The following is a 12,677-nucleotide window of genomic DNA, read 5'->3' on the forward strand; positions in this document are numbered from 1 at the left end:
GGCTGGGTGCCTTCTAGTAGGGCAGGATGGTAACTACTGACAATAGGAGGAGATCTTCCCACTCAGACAGCACCCCAGGAGAGGTATACAGAGTGAATGGGGTCACCAAGATGCTCCCTCACCTTTTCTGTGTAGTGAAATACCCTGCAAGTCCAGAAGTCCACGGAGGCACAGTTAAAGATGACAAAAGAGTTTATTGGCCAGCCAGCCGGCAACTGTCCTGTCCTGGACTCCCAAGGAAGTCTCAGAACAAAGGGCTGCCCTGACTTGTGGGGAGTGCGGTTTATAAAGGCAAACACGATATACCAGTGGTTATAGAAGCAAAATTTGCAGTAAGCCTTCTCAGAAGCAAATTTTTTTTTCTTATGCAGTTTTCATAATGTCATGAGGTCACATGCTGGAGCCATTAGGACAGAGGTCACTTCTGCAGCTGTCACTGGACATCAGAGACAGCACATAGCCCTGGGGGGTCAACAATGGTGACTAGACCTGAGTGGACAGCATTCCGCTGATGCTGCTGTAGGCTAGAGGTTTTCCCAGTTTCAGTACCTGGGGGTACGGGCTAGTCCAGGCTCCGTTATCTAATTCGGGAAAAGGTTGAGGGTCTGTCTAAAATGGGGTTCTTACATGTAGCCCAGTCTGCATCCTCTTCCAGAGAGCAGTGCTGGGATTAGCTGGGATTACAGGTGGTCCCTACCACTCTGGGTTCTAATCCTACCACCACCACCCTTTTTGAAGGGGTTGGGGTTTAAAATCAGAACTCTTTGAGCAAAACAAAACAAAAGTTTGGCTGCCTCAGTTTCCCCACTCTGGGAGCGGTGGCCGTGAGGGGATCGGGGAATCATAGCATGATGCATGGAGAGGTGGCATATGTTTTCATGTCTTAAGAAGAAATTAGCCCTACCATCTTCTCCTAGAAGGTGCCATCTGCTGTGGCTGCCCAGCTGAGCCTCCGTGTTGGGGGGATGGCAGAGTGTGGGCTTTGGCACCCCGGGGTCTGACGCCCCCCTCTTGGTTCCCGGGATGGGGAGGGGGGCCTTAGGGGACCAGGATGTTGGTAGGTGACGGAGGTCTGGGACCTATGCCCACCCTGTCCAGGTGCTGGCCACGGCCTGGCCCCGCCCAGGCCGGGGAAGGTGTGGCCCTGGCGGGGCGGGGCCGGAGGTGGGATCCACCTTGGTGGCTTGGGGCCGCCGGCCGGCGCTGTCCCACACCTGGATGGGACCGTCGCCCCTGCCCCGCAGCCCGCCAATGCTGCTGCTGCTGCTCCCGCTGCTGTTCCTGCTGCTGGGCCCCGGCCCCGGCCCGGGTGAGTGAGGTGCCCCCCCTCCACCTCGACTCCAGCCCCCTCCTCGCGTGTCCCAGAGACCGGGGACCCCCCCCCCACACACACACCTCTCTCCGGGGATCCCCTACTCAGCACCCACCCAAGGGACTGTACACCAGCTCCGCCCTGCGCCTGGGAAGGGCTGAGCACATGGACCCAGTCTCAGGATCTGGGGTGCTCGCACCCTAACCCCTGGCCCCGGGTTTCTGCCTTGGCCGCGTAGATCAGTGGCATCTAAGGCTGGACTACCAGGCACCATGGGGGCAGGAGCAGGATCCACCCTCTCAGCAGTCCTCACTGAGTGACACCCCGTTCTGGGGGCGCACGCTCTGAGCCACTGCCAGCCTGGGATGTGGGATTACAGAGCCAGCCCCCACCTTACCTGCAAGCAGGTGCACAGACTCAGCACAGGCTCCCATGGCCCCAGAGATGCCCTATGGGGACCATGAGGTCCCCGAGTTCAACCTCACAGCTGACTGATGGCTGGAGTGTGCACACAGCCTGGCACTATCCAAGAAGGCTGGCCGTGGGCAGACAGGGCAAACAGACCCCAGCCTGACCTGCCCCTCCTATGTTGGCGCAGAGGGAGTGTTTTCTTTGGTTCCAAACCCAGTGCTGTAGACAGGAGGTGTGGCTGGAGAGGCAGAGGGCTTGATTACCTAGCAACTAGGTGTTCAAAACCTAGTGCTTAGTAGTGGGGTCCTGGTGGTTCCCGCTGGCAATCCCAGAGACTCAGGAAGGCTGAGACCCAATGATCACAGTTCAGAGAGCCTGAGCAGGTAAGTCCATGGGACTCCTATCTCTTGTTATCCAGCAAAAAGCTGAACGTGGAGGTGTGGCACCAATGGTAAAGCAACACCAACCACCAGAACAAAAAGAGCTGAAAAGGTCAGATGGTGGGCCTGTCTGGGAAGCCTAGGAATGGTTAGGTCGGGGGCAAGAGTGACCTTTACAGACAGCCCTGGGGAATGAGTGCTTGGTGGATTCAGAGTTCCCCTCTTGGAAGCTCACCCAGGACAGCCTAAGCTTCTCAAGTCAGAGATCATCTCTGAAAGTCACTCTGCCCCCAAGCTGGAAGGTCTCCCTCTAGAAGTGGGCAGCAGGACAGAATGACCAGGTCCTGGGGCCACCCAGGAGGCAAGGCAGGGAGGTGGCCCTGTGCAGAGAGGGGCAGGATGTGAGCACTTTCAGCAGAGCCAGCCCATGGCTGGAAGGTGGCTGAGTGCTGGTGAGGTGGAGAATGGGGACTGGTTTTCCACAGACCTCAGGTACAGTGGAGTCCCTGAGTTTTATTTAGGGCCCACGGGAGCCACACAAGTTTCCAAGCCAGCATTATTGGTTGGCCGGGAGTGAGAATCAGTGATCCAGACAGAGGGGGAATGCTTCCAACTCTAAACTCATTTTTACATTTTCTTCTTCTTTGACACATTCCTAGTTTTGTTTTTTTTTCCACCAGTATGCTGCTCTTTCCATTCAGAACACACACACACACACACACACACACACACACACACACACCTGGGGTTCAAATTTGCTCTGGATTTCTTTTTTTTTTTTTTTTTTGCCAGTCCTGGGCTTCAGCTCAGGGCCTGAGCACTGTCCTTGCACTTTCTCAAGGCTAGAGCTCTACCACTTGAGCCTCAGCACCACTTTCGGCTTTTTTTCTATGTATGTGGTACCAAGGAATTGAACCTGGGTCTTCATGCATGCTAGGCAAGCATTTTAACCACTAGGCCAAACTCCCGGCCCTGCTTCAGATTTCTTAAAAAAAAAAAAATCATAATGGGCCAGGCATAGTGGTACACTCCGGTAATCCCAGCACTCACACAGCAGAGGAAAGAGGATCTCCAGTTCTAGGCCTGCCTGGACTACACAGTCGAGACTCTGTCCTATCTCTAGCTTTCTAAAAAGTCATAGTGATGAAAATATGTTCATATGCATGTGTGTACGTATGTATTTCCAGTCATGGGGCTTGAACTCAAGGCCTACACGCTGTCCCTGAGCATTTTCACTCAAGGCTAATGCTCCACCACTTTGAGCCACAGCACCACTTTCGGTTTTTGGGTGATTAGTTGGAAATAAGAATCTCACAGGGACTTTCTGCCCTGGTTGTTTTTGCACCACGATCCTCGATCTCAACCTCCAGAATAACTAGGATTACGGGTGTGAGCCACTGGCACTGGGCACCAATGTCCTTCATTAGGCCTAGAAAAGTCCTGACCTGCAACCTCTGACCCCTGTTCCCCTCCTAGCTTCTGGGAGGTCACATGTGCACCGCCGGGGGATCCTGGAACTGGCTGGAACCGTGAGCTGTGTTGGCAACCGATCACCTATCGCCTATCTGACTTATGGTTGCTTTTGTGGCCTGGGAGGGCACGGCAAGCCCCGGGATGCCATTGACTGGTATGTAAGTGTATGTCTGCACCCAGGCTAGGAGTAGTGAGGAGCCAGGAGAGTGGGCCCCCAACTGAAGTTGGGGTTTGGTGTGGGAAGATCCAAGCACCTCTCATGACCAGTGAGGACAAATCTTGGTGCCAGCTGCACCTTACCCTGACCAGACAGGAGCTGATGGCATAAAGATAACCAGGCTTACAATGTGTCCTTGGAACTCCCTTCCCCGTTTCATAATGGGGCCCCCTTCCACAGATGAGGAAACTGAGGCACAGAAACATCAAACGAACTTGTCTGGGGCTGTACAGTGTCACCTGTGGTCGCTGGGACTGGAACCCAGGCAGTCTGGCTGCATTTGCACTCTGAGCTCTGCAGTCTGCTCACCTAGCATGAGAAAAGCCACTCTGCATTCCCATTGGCTTTTGAGGAGCTCAGATCCCCTGCATGGATGAAGGGGTGGGGAGTTGTGGGGCTCAGACACTCACCAACCTCCATGGGGTTAGAGGAGCGTTTATGGGTAGAAAATGCATAATTGAATGAATGAATGAATGAATGAGTGAGTGAGAGTTGTGAATAAGAAATATTTACTGAGCTTTACGGCCCTGGGCTGGGCCTTGGGGACAGTAGAAAACTGGACAGACCTGGTCTGGAGGGAGGAAATTGAGTTTGATGACAGGGTGTGACGGGAGATCGTCATAACCTGAGGACATAGCAGGTGGCCTAGGATATATATATATATATTATATATATATATATATATATATAATTTTTTTTGCCTCCGGCTTGAACTCAAGGTCTGGCCACTGTCTCTGAGCTTCTTTTGCGCAAGGCTAGCACTCTACCACTTGAACCACTGTGCCACTTCTGGCTTTTTCTGTATATGTGATACTGAGGATTTGAAACCAGGGTTTCATGCATACTAGGCAAACACTCCACCACTAAACCACATTCCCAGCCCAGGAGTCATCTTGAGTGAAGGCTGAGACTGAAGGGATCAGAGTGGGCTTGCAGTTTTAGGCACAGAGTATGGAGTGTACATAGAGAAGAGGCTAAGCTGGTTGAGCTCAGAGATTCCCAGAGCCACACAGGCATGCAGTGTGGAGGCTGTGCAGGGTACAAGGGGCCCCAGTTGAGTTCTCTCCCAGAACTGGGCTGGTCAGGGTCAACACTGCCTCAATGTCCACAAATCACAGTCCACTGGCTTCTCTGAGGTCTCCACTCACCTAGCCAGAAGGCCAGAGCCAGGCACTGGTGGTTCACACCACTAACCTTGGTTATTTGTAGAGTCTGAGATCTGGGGGATTGTAGTTCGAAGCCAGCCGAGGCAGGAAAGTTCTGTGAGACTCTGCTCTCCCACCACCAAAAATCCAGAAGTGGGCTTAAGTGGTAGAGTACTAGCCTTGAGAAAACACACACACACACACACACACACACACACACACACACACACACACACACACACACACACACCCCTCAGGGACAGTACCTAAGCCCTGAGTTCAAGCCTCCAGGACTGGCTGAGAGTGAAGTGGGGCGGGGGGAGGAGAAAGCCTGCCACTCCCTGCCTTCTCCCAGTGACCTGTTCTGCCCCTCCCCAGGTGCTGTCGTCGCCATGACTGCTGTTATTCCCGAGCGGAGAAGGCTGGCTGCTTCCCCAAGCTACAGCGCTACCCCTGGAAATGTGTCAACCAGACCGTCCAGTGCGGTAAGCTTCCTCATCCTGACCACGTGGAGTGGGGTCTCCTAATAATGCACTCCTCTCCCCATTTGGCACGGAACAACCCTTGGGTTTGTCTAAGATAAGCTAACTTTACTCGGAACACCTAGAAATATACATGCCGCCAAAGATACCTATTTCTTGGGGTGTCAGGGCAGGGAGGGGAAAGGAGAAATACAGAAATGATGCCAGACAGAAACAACCTAGAAGGCAACGGGGTGTGGTGGTACTTGTTTTAATCCCAGGCTACTCAGGAGATGGAGGTCCTCAGGCAGATTATGGTCCTGTCCAAGGCCAACCTGGGCAAAAGACATTATCAAAAGAAAAAGAACAACAAAAAAGGGCTGGGAGTTTGGCCTAGTGGTTAAAGTGCTTGCCTAGCATGCATGAAGATCCGGGTTCGATTCCTCGGTACCACATACATAGAAAAAAAGCCAGAAGTGGTGCTGAGGCTCAAGTGGTGGAGCTCTAGCCTTGAGAAAGTCCAAGGAGAGTGCTCAGGCCCTGAGCTCAAGCCCAGGACTGGCAAAAAAAAAAAAAAAAAAAAAAGAACAACAAAAAAGAGCTAGGAGCTTGGTGGCTCATTCCTATAATCCTTGTTACTCAGGAGGCTGAGATCTGAGGATCACGGTTCAAAACCAGCCTGAGCAGGAAAGTCCACGAAATAACCATCTCCAGTTAACGACCAGAAAACTACAAGTGGAGCTATGGCTCAAAATGGTAGAGCACTAGCCTTGAGCAAAATCGTTGAGGGACAGTGCTCAGGTCCTGAGTTCAAGCCCCAGGACTAATTAAAAAAAAAGTTTCATGATCTTTCCTGCCCCGGCTGGTTTTGAACCCTGATCCTCAGATCTCAGCCTTCTGTATAGCTAGGATGACAGGCGTGAGCCACTGTGCCCAACAATTACATCTATTTTGGGGGATATCTCCTGGTTTAAGACTGGAGAAACTGAGGCCCAGGGAGAGGAGATAAGAGATCCCTAGTGCACCCTTCTCCAGTATGGGCAAAGAGGAGGTGAGCTGAAACTTGGTGAGGAGTTCTGTGAGCTCCCTTCCGTTTGCACACCCTGCTGGCCCCACAGCCCCATAGAAGCAATGTTTATGAAATGTTTATTGATGTGTTTGCTAGTACTGTGTGCAGAGCCATCCAGCCCCAACCAAAGCAGAAGACCAAAGTCTTTATTATACATTTTTTTGACTAAAAATATTTTCTTATTCTGTTTGGAGATATTCTGAATATAGTTGTTTATTTAATTACAGGTCTGGCTCATTTTCCATTTATGGGCCTGACAAATATATGAAAAGTTTTAAAGCCTGTCATAATATTTACTAGCAGGATTTAATTTTAAGGTGAACCCTTAGGAACTATTTTTCCTTTTACTGGGTGGGTGTGACAGGGTCTCACCCTGTAGCCTAGGTTGCTCTTACACACTTGACCCTCCTGCTAGTAAATATTATGAGAGAGAAAGAGAGAGAGATAGTACAGATGTCCTATACTTTTACAAGCACTATGTCAAAAGAAAAAGTCAGCTAAGCCAGGCATAGTAACTTCCACCTGCCATCCCAGCACTTGAGAGGCAATGACAGGAGGATTGAGAGAGTTGGAGGCCAGACTGGGGACTATAGGAAGATTGTGAATTCAGTTCTACCACCCTCACTGAGAAAAACGCCATACCTCCTACGACATTTGTGAACCCAGAGAACCTGGTCCCGAGTGAGAGGAGACATTGAAAAAAAGGTCATGTGACTGCCTCAATATGAAATATCCAGAATAAAATAAATGCATAGATAGAAAGCAGATTGGGGAAGACTACAGTTTGGCCTAGTGGTAAAGTGCTTGCTTGCCTAGCATGTACAAAGACCCGGGTTTGATTCTCCAGTACCACATACATAGAAAAAAGCCAGAAGTGGTGTTGTGGCTCAAGTGGTACAGTACTAGCCTTGAGAAAAGTCCAAAGACAGTGCTCAGGCCCTGAGTTCAAGCCCCAGGACTGGGAAAAAATATGGACTAGGACTCAGGAGAGGGGGAGAAAAGAGTGAGGACTTAGGGGCAGGAGGCTTCTTTCAGGGTACAGGCTTAGAGGTGAGAGAATCTTTCATTCACCTTTTTAAAAATTACCTTTAAAAGATTATATGCATAGTTTTACCAAGGAGTTGCCATTCAATAAATCAGCTTATAAATACAATGAATCTTGATCAGTATTGCCCTTTTCATCATTCTGTTCATCCATCCATCATCCATCTTATTCCTCTCCCTCCTTCCCTTCCTGCCTTCTTTGCTTCCTTCTTTCCCTGCTAGCATCTATCCGTAGAAAGTTGTTCTTCCTTATTTAAACCTAGTGTGCACTCATTGGGGAAAAAGTAATCAAGCACTTCAGAAACAGCCTAATGTAGAAAATCACGCTCCATTCACCAGAGTTAACTAATGTCTAAATTTGGTCTCTTTATTTTGGTGTGTGTGTGTGTGTGTATACAAATATACACACTTATTATTTTGGTTATATTACATAGAGCATGTAATTTTTTTTTCACTTGTCCTTGTGTCTTGGACAACTTGGAACAGCCTCATCCATTTACAGCTTGAGAGTAATTCAGCAGGACTTCCTTTTCCTCTCCTCTGTTTTCCTCTGTTGAGCGGACAGCCAGGAAGTTGTCAGGGTTGCTACACATTATGTAGCATCAGACTTGCTATGTGCCCCAGATTAGCCTTCACAATTCTCATCAGCCTTCTTCATGCTGAGATTATAGGCATGTACTACCTTACCCCAGCAGTGGCAGGGCTATCCAGCCTTGACGCTGTCAGCATCATGGGCCACATAACTCTCTAGTGGGGGTGGCCCTGGGTATCCTGGGTTGTTTGTGGCATCTCTGAATTGTACCCACTAGATGGCAGTAACAACTCCACCCCCCCTACCCTGCCACCTGACAACTTTATCATGGTGGTGGAAACCAAAAATGTGACATTGTGTCCCAGTTGATGCTTACTGGTCCATGATACAAATGTACTCTACTTTGACCAGTCCCCAGTGTTTTGTTTTTGTTTTTGTCAGATGCTTTGGCACTTGTGACAGAAAACCTGACATCAACAACTTACCAGAAGGAAAGGTTTTCTTTTGGTTCACAGTTTCATGAACCTAGCGCCCAGCCCCATGATTGGCTTGGCTCCCACTTCTTTGGGCCTGAGGCTGGGCTGAATATCAGGTGGGAGATGGGAACACGTGAAGGAGGAGGAGGAAGTGGAGTGTGGAAAGGACAGGAAATCCCCTTTAAAGATATGTCCATCTGCCATGGCTCACGCCTGTAATCCTAGCTACTCAGGAGGCTGAGATCTGAGGATCGTGGTTTACAGTCAACCTGTGCACTAATGTCTGTGAGACTCTTATTTCCAATTAACCTCTAGAAAACTGGAAGTGGGGCTGTGGCTCAAGTGTAGGGCGGTAGCCTTGAACTGAAGAGCATAGGGGCAACACCTGGACCCAGAGTTCAAGCCCCACAACCAACCCAAGCACCAACCAAAACAAAACAAAAGACATGCCTGTCCCGCCCCTCCCCCATGTGTCCCCTCTACTGCACCCATCCTTCTAAAGTTTCCAGAACCTATCAAAATAGCACTGCCTGGGGCCGGGAATTTGGCCTAGTGGTAAAAGTGCTTGCCTAGCATGCACGAAGACCTGGGTTCGATTCCTCGGTACCACATACATAGCAAAAAGCCAGAAGTGGTGCTGTGGCTCAAGTGATGGAGCTCTAGCCTTGAGAAAATCCAGGGACAGTGCTCGGGCCCTGAGCCCAAGCCCAGGACTGGCAAAAAATAAAAATAAAAAAAAAATAGCACTGCCAGCTGGGGATGAAGTGACTGCCAGATGAGCCTGAGGGGGGCATTTCCTATCCTACCCCTCACCTTCTGCCCTGCCCATCTCCATAATGTACCTAGTCCAAGTCCCAAATACCCCAAATCTTAGCCATTCTAACATTATTCAAAAATCTAAATTCAGAAGTGGGGCTGTAACTCAAGGGGTAGGATGGTAGTCTTGAGCTGAAGGGCTTAGGTACAGCGTCCAGGCCTAGAGTTCAAGTCCCCTGACAGATTAAAAAAAAAAAGTAATATTAAAAATCTAAATTCAGGGGGCCGGGAGTTTGGCCTGGTGGTAGAATGCTTGCCTAGCATGCACAAAGACCCAGGTTCAATTCCTTAGTACCACAGAACAGAAAAGCTGGAAATGGTGCTGTGGCCTAAGTGGTAGAGCTCTAGCCTTGAGAAAGCTAAGGGACAGTGCTTAGGCCCTGAGCTCAAATTCTAGGACTGGCAAAAACAACAACAACAACAACAACAAAAAAAAAACAACCTCAAAATAAAAAACAAACAAAAAAAACAACTGAAAAACCATTAGCTTGAAAGCAACTTCAGGGTATCTTAAAACACAATGGCATGGAGCACACAATCCTGTTCCAAAAAAGAGGACTAACAGAGTATCAGAGAAGTATTGAATCAGAAAGAACATTCATGTATGGATATATGGAATGGAGGGAGGGAAGAAGGGAGGGAGGGAGGGAGGCAGACAAAAAGGAGCCTTGTGCATGCGCTAGGCAAGCATATACTCAGCACTGTGTTAATTGAGGTCTTGGGCTCAGAAAGTTTAGATGAGGTGGCAGGGCAAGGAGCTGTAAAGCAGGCCTTTCAAACTCAGAGTTGCCAGGTGCCTTGTGTCTTATCTAAACAGATCGCCAAACGAAACCATGCAATATTGTCTCAGAAGAGAAGCCAAAAACTGGTGTGGACTTTGGACTCTTTATTGGATATTGGAAACGTCAAGTTCCTGTTTTATTTTGTTTTGTGCCAGTACTGAGGCTTGAACTCAGCAGGGCCTGAATATTGTCCCTTAGCTTTTTTTGCTCAAGACTGGTACTCTATCACTTGAGCCACAGCTCTACTTCCAACTTTTTGGTGGTTAATTGGAGATAAGAGTCTCAAGGACTTCAGAAGTGGCCCTGTCGCTCAAGTGTTAGAGCACTAACCTTGAGCTGAAGAGCTCAGTGCCCAGGCCCAGAGTTCAAGCCCCACCATCGACAAAAAAAAAAAAAAATCTTAAGGACTTTTCTTCTTGGGCTGTCTTCAAACTGATCCTCAGATCTCAGTTTTCTAAGGATTACAGGCTTGAGCCACGGTTCTGGGTTTCAACTTCCTTTTCTGTAAATGGGACTAATTTCATGAGCAGATACAAACGACCCAGTGAACTGTCAGGTACCACATTAGCCTAATTTATAACCTACCTTCAGCTTTATTGGCCTCCTTAGCATCTGCCCTGGGGTCTCTGCAGGTAGCCCTCTCTAACCTCAGTTTCCCCACTTCTTTCAGGACCAGCAGAAAACAAGTGTCAAGAACTACTGTGCAAGTGTGATGCAGAGATTGCTCACTGCCTGAAGGGGACTGAGTACCACCTAAAATACCTCTTCTATCCCAAGTTCCTATGTGAGGCAGAATCACCCCCGTGTGACTGAGTGATGGGACCTGTCTAGTCTGCACAAGAAAATAAAGCTACTTTTTACTACTAAACAACGGCTTCCAGTTTTCTGCAGAAGGCAATTGAGGCCAAGTGATAAAACTGCAAGCCTGTGTTTGCACACACTCTCTCTCTCCATCCTGGAACTCAAGACAGTTTTTTTATTTACTGACTGATGAAGGTCAAAAGCCCTAGGAACATTTTATTAAAAAAAAAAAAAAAGACCACAACTGGGTTGGGTTTGGTATCAAATTTATGTGTGAGTGTGTGTGTGTGTGTGTGTGTGTGTGTGTGTGTGTGTGTACACTGGGGCTTGAATTCAGGGCCTGTTATACTCTGGCTGGGCTGAACTTGGCTTTTTGTTGTTGTTGTTCAAGGCTAGCACTCTACTACTGAAATCACATCTCTACTTTTTACTTTGGTTAATTGGACATAAGTCTCATAGACTTGGAAGTGGTTCTGTGGCTCAAGGGGTAAGACAGTAGCCTTGAGCTAAAGAGCTTAGGGACAATGCCCAGGCCCAAAGTTCCAAGTCCCATAACCAACAACAACAACAAAAAGACTTTTCTGCCCAGGCTTGCTTCAAATTGGAATTCTCAGCTATCTTCTGAGTAGGCATAAGCCATCAGTACCTGGCCTGGAATGTTTTGATGTCTCACTCATTGGAAGGCTTTCTCTTCCAGCGGTGAGCTGATGGCTCAGGTAGAGAAATTGACTGCAGAGCCTGGGGTTTCATCCTCAGCACTGTAAAAAGTATGTCAGATGATCACATTACATTTAAGTTTTGCTACCTCAAAGGCCACAACAAAATACCCTGAAGTTGTGACATATCATTATGTTATACCTCACAGACTTGATATGACAGCTATTTCCTGTTTTTGCCAATGTTTTGATGAGGATGCTTATAAATAAATCCCAACTTCCCCCACCCCTATTTTTTTTTAAAATTGTTCCTTGGTCTGGATTTGGAGAAATGGTATTTTCAGAGGGTGTGGCTATTTTCTGTGGACCTCTTTGACGCCCCTAAGCCTGCCTTGATAAAGATAGGCCATCCTTGATCTGCCTTGTGTGCTGGCCCTCTCAGCTCATACTCAGTTGTTTGCTCAAGGTGAGTCTCCTTTGTGAGCTTGTCCATGTGGGAGATGGGGTGTGGGCAGGTGGTGGAGGCACTGAGGGGCACTCAGCCTTCTTGTGGGGTCTGGCTGCACCCAGCTACCACCTCTTGTAGGAAAAAATATAATAACCTTCCCCCCTCCCCCCACTCTCCCCACCCAGGGCCTAGGCCAGGCCTACCCAAACACTGTGAAGGCCCACAGAGCCTTCCTTGTCTCTTGCAGGAGGAAGAACATTTTGGATCTTTCTATCAAGGCTACCTCTGGGTGGCAGGGGAGGGGGGGTGTGGGTGGGGCTGCAGCTGGGGACTTGAGGCTAGCTAACAGACTTTATCATGTAACTCAGGAATTTCTATTTCCTAAACAGTTTCTTTTCACTGTACAGAGGTTTCATCTGTATAAAAAAATCTTTATTTCAAGTAATTTTTTCAAACTTGGAGAAGTAAAGTTGGAGTGATACGTTCACTCAAAAGATAGAAAGGGTTAAAGAAAAGTTCCTGGAGGCACACGCACACACACTTTGGATACAAGTTTGTCTCTAAAGCCAACCTTGATGAGCTCATAGTTCATTCACCTGTTGTTGGCACAGCGGAAGAAATGGGAGATTCCTTCCTCCAGCACCCTCCTCCCCC

The 12,677-nt window shown here is 48.7% G+C and overlaps 1 protein-coding gene across 1 annotated transcript; it reads left to right on the forward strand.

The window, feature by feature from the left end:
- Window positions 1-1,218: 1,218 nt before the first annotated feature.
- On the forward strand, window positions 1,219-10,965 carry LOC150042166 (group 10 secretory phospholipase A2-like). The gene is made up of 4 exons (XM_090324673.1): window positions 1,219-1,309; window positions 3,580-3,730; window positions 5,317-5,423; window positions 10,789-10,965. Exons 1-4 carry the CDS (start codon window positions 1,219-1,221, stop codon window positions 10,929-10,931), a joined length of 492 nt encoding a protein of 163 aa, XP_090180799.1. The 3' UTR covers window positions 10,932-10,965.
- Window positions 10,966-12,677: the final 1,712 nt, after the last annotated feature.

Source organism: Megascapheus bottae, chromosome 36 (genome assembly GCF_031878675.1).
Source record: "Megascapheus bottae isolate mThoBot1 chromosome 36, mThoBot2.hap1, whole genome shotgun sequence".
Lineage (NCBI taxonomy): Eukaryota > Metazoa > Chordata > Mammalia > Rodentia > Geomyidae > Megascapheus > Megascapheus bottae.

Bases quoted from the DNA above. Each gene is read 5' to 3' on its own strand.
- LOC150042166 (XM_090324673.1), top strand. From the start codon at position 1,219: ATGGGACCGTCGCCCCTGCCCCGCAGCCCGCCAATGCTGCTGCTGCTG. The intron at 1,310-3,579 runs GTGAGTGAGGTG...TTCCCCTCCTAG, and splicing joins GGGCCCCGGCCCCGGCCCGG to CTTCTGGGAGGTCACATGTG. The intron at 5,424-10,788 runs GTAAGCTTCCTC...CACTTCTTTCAG, and splicing joins CAACCAGACCGTCCAGTGCG to GACCAGCAGAAAACAAGTGT.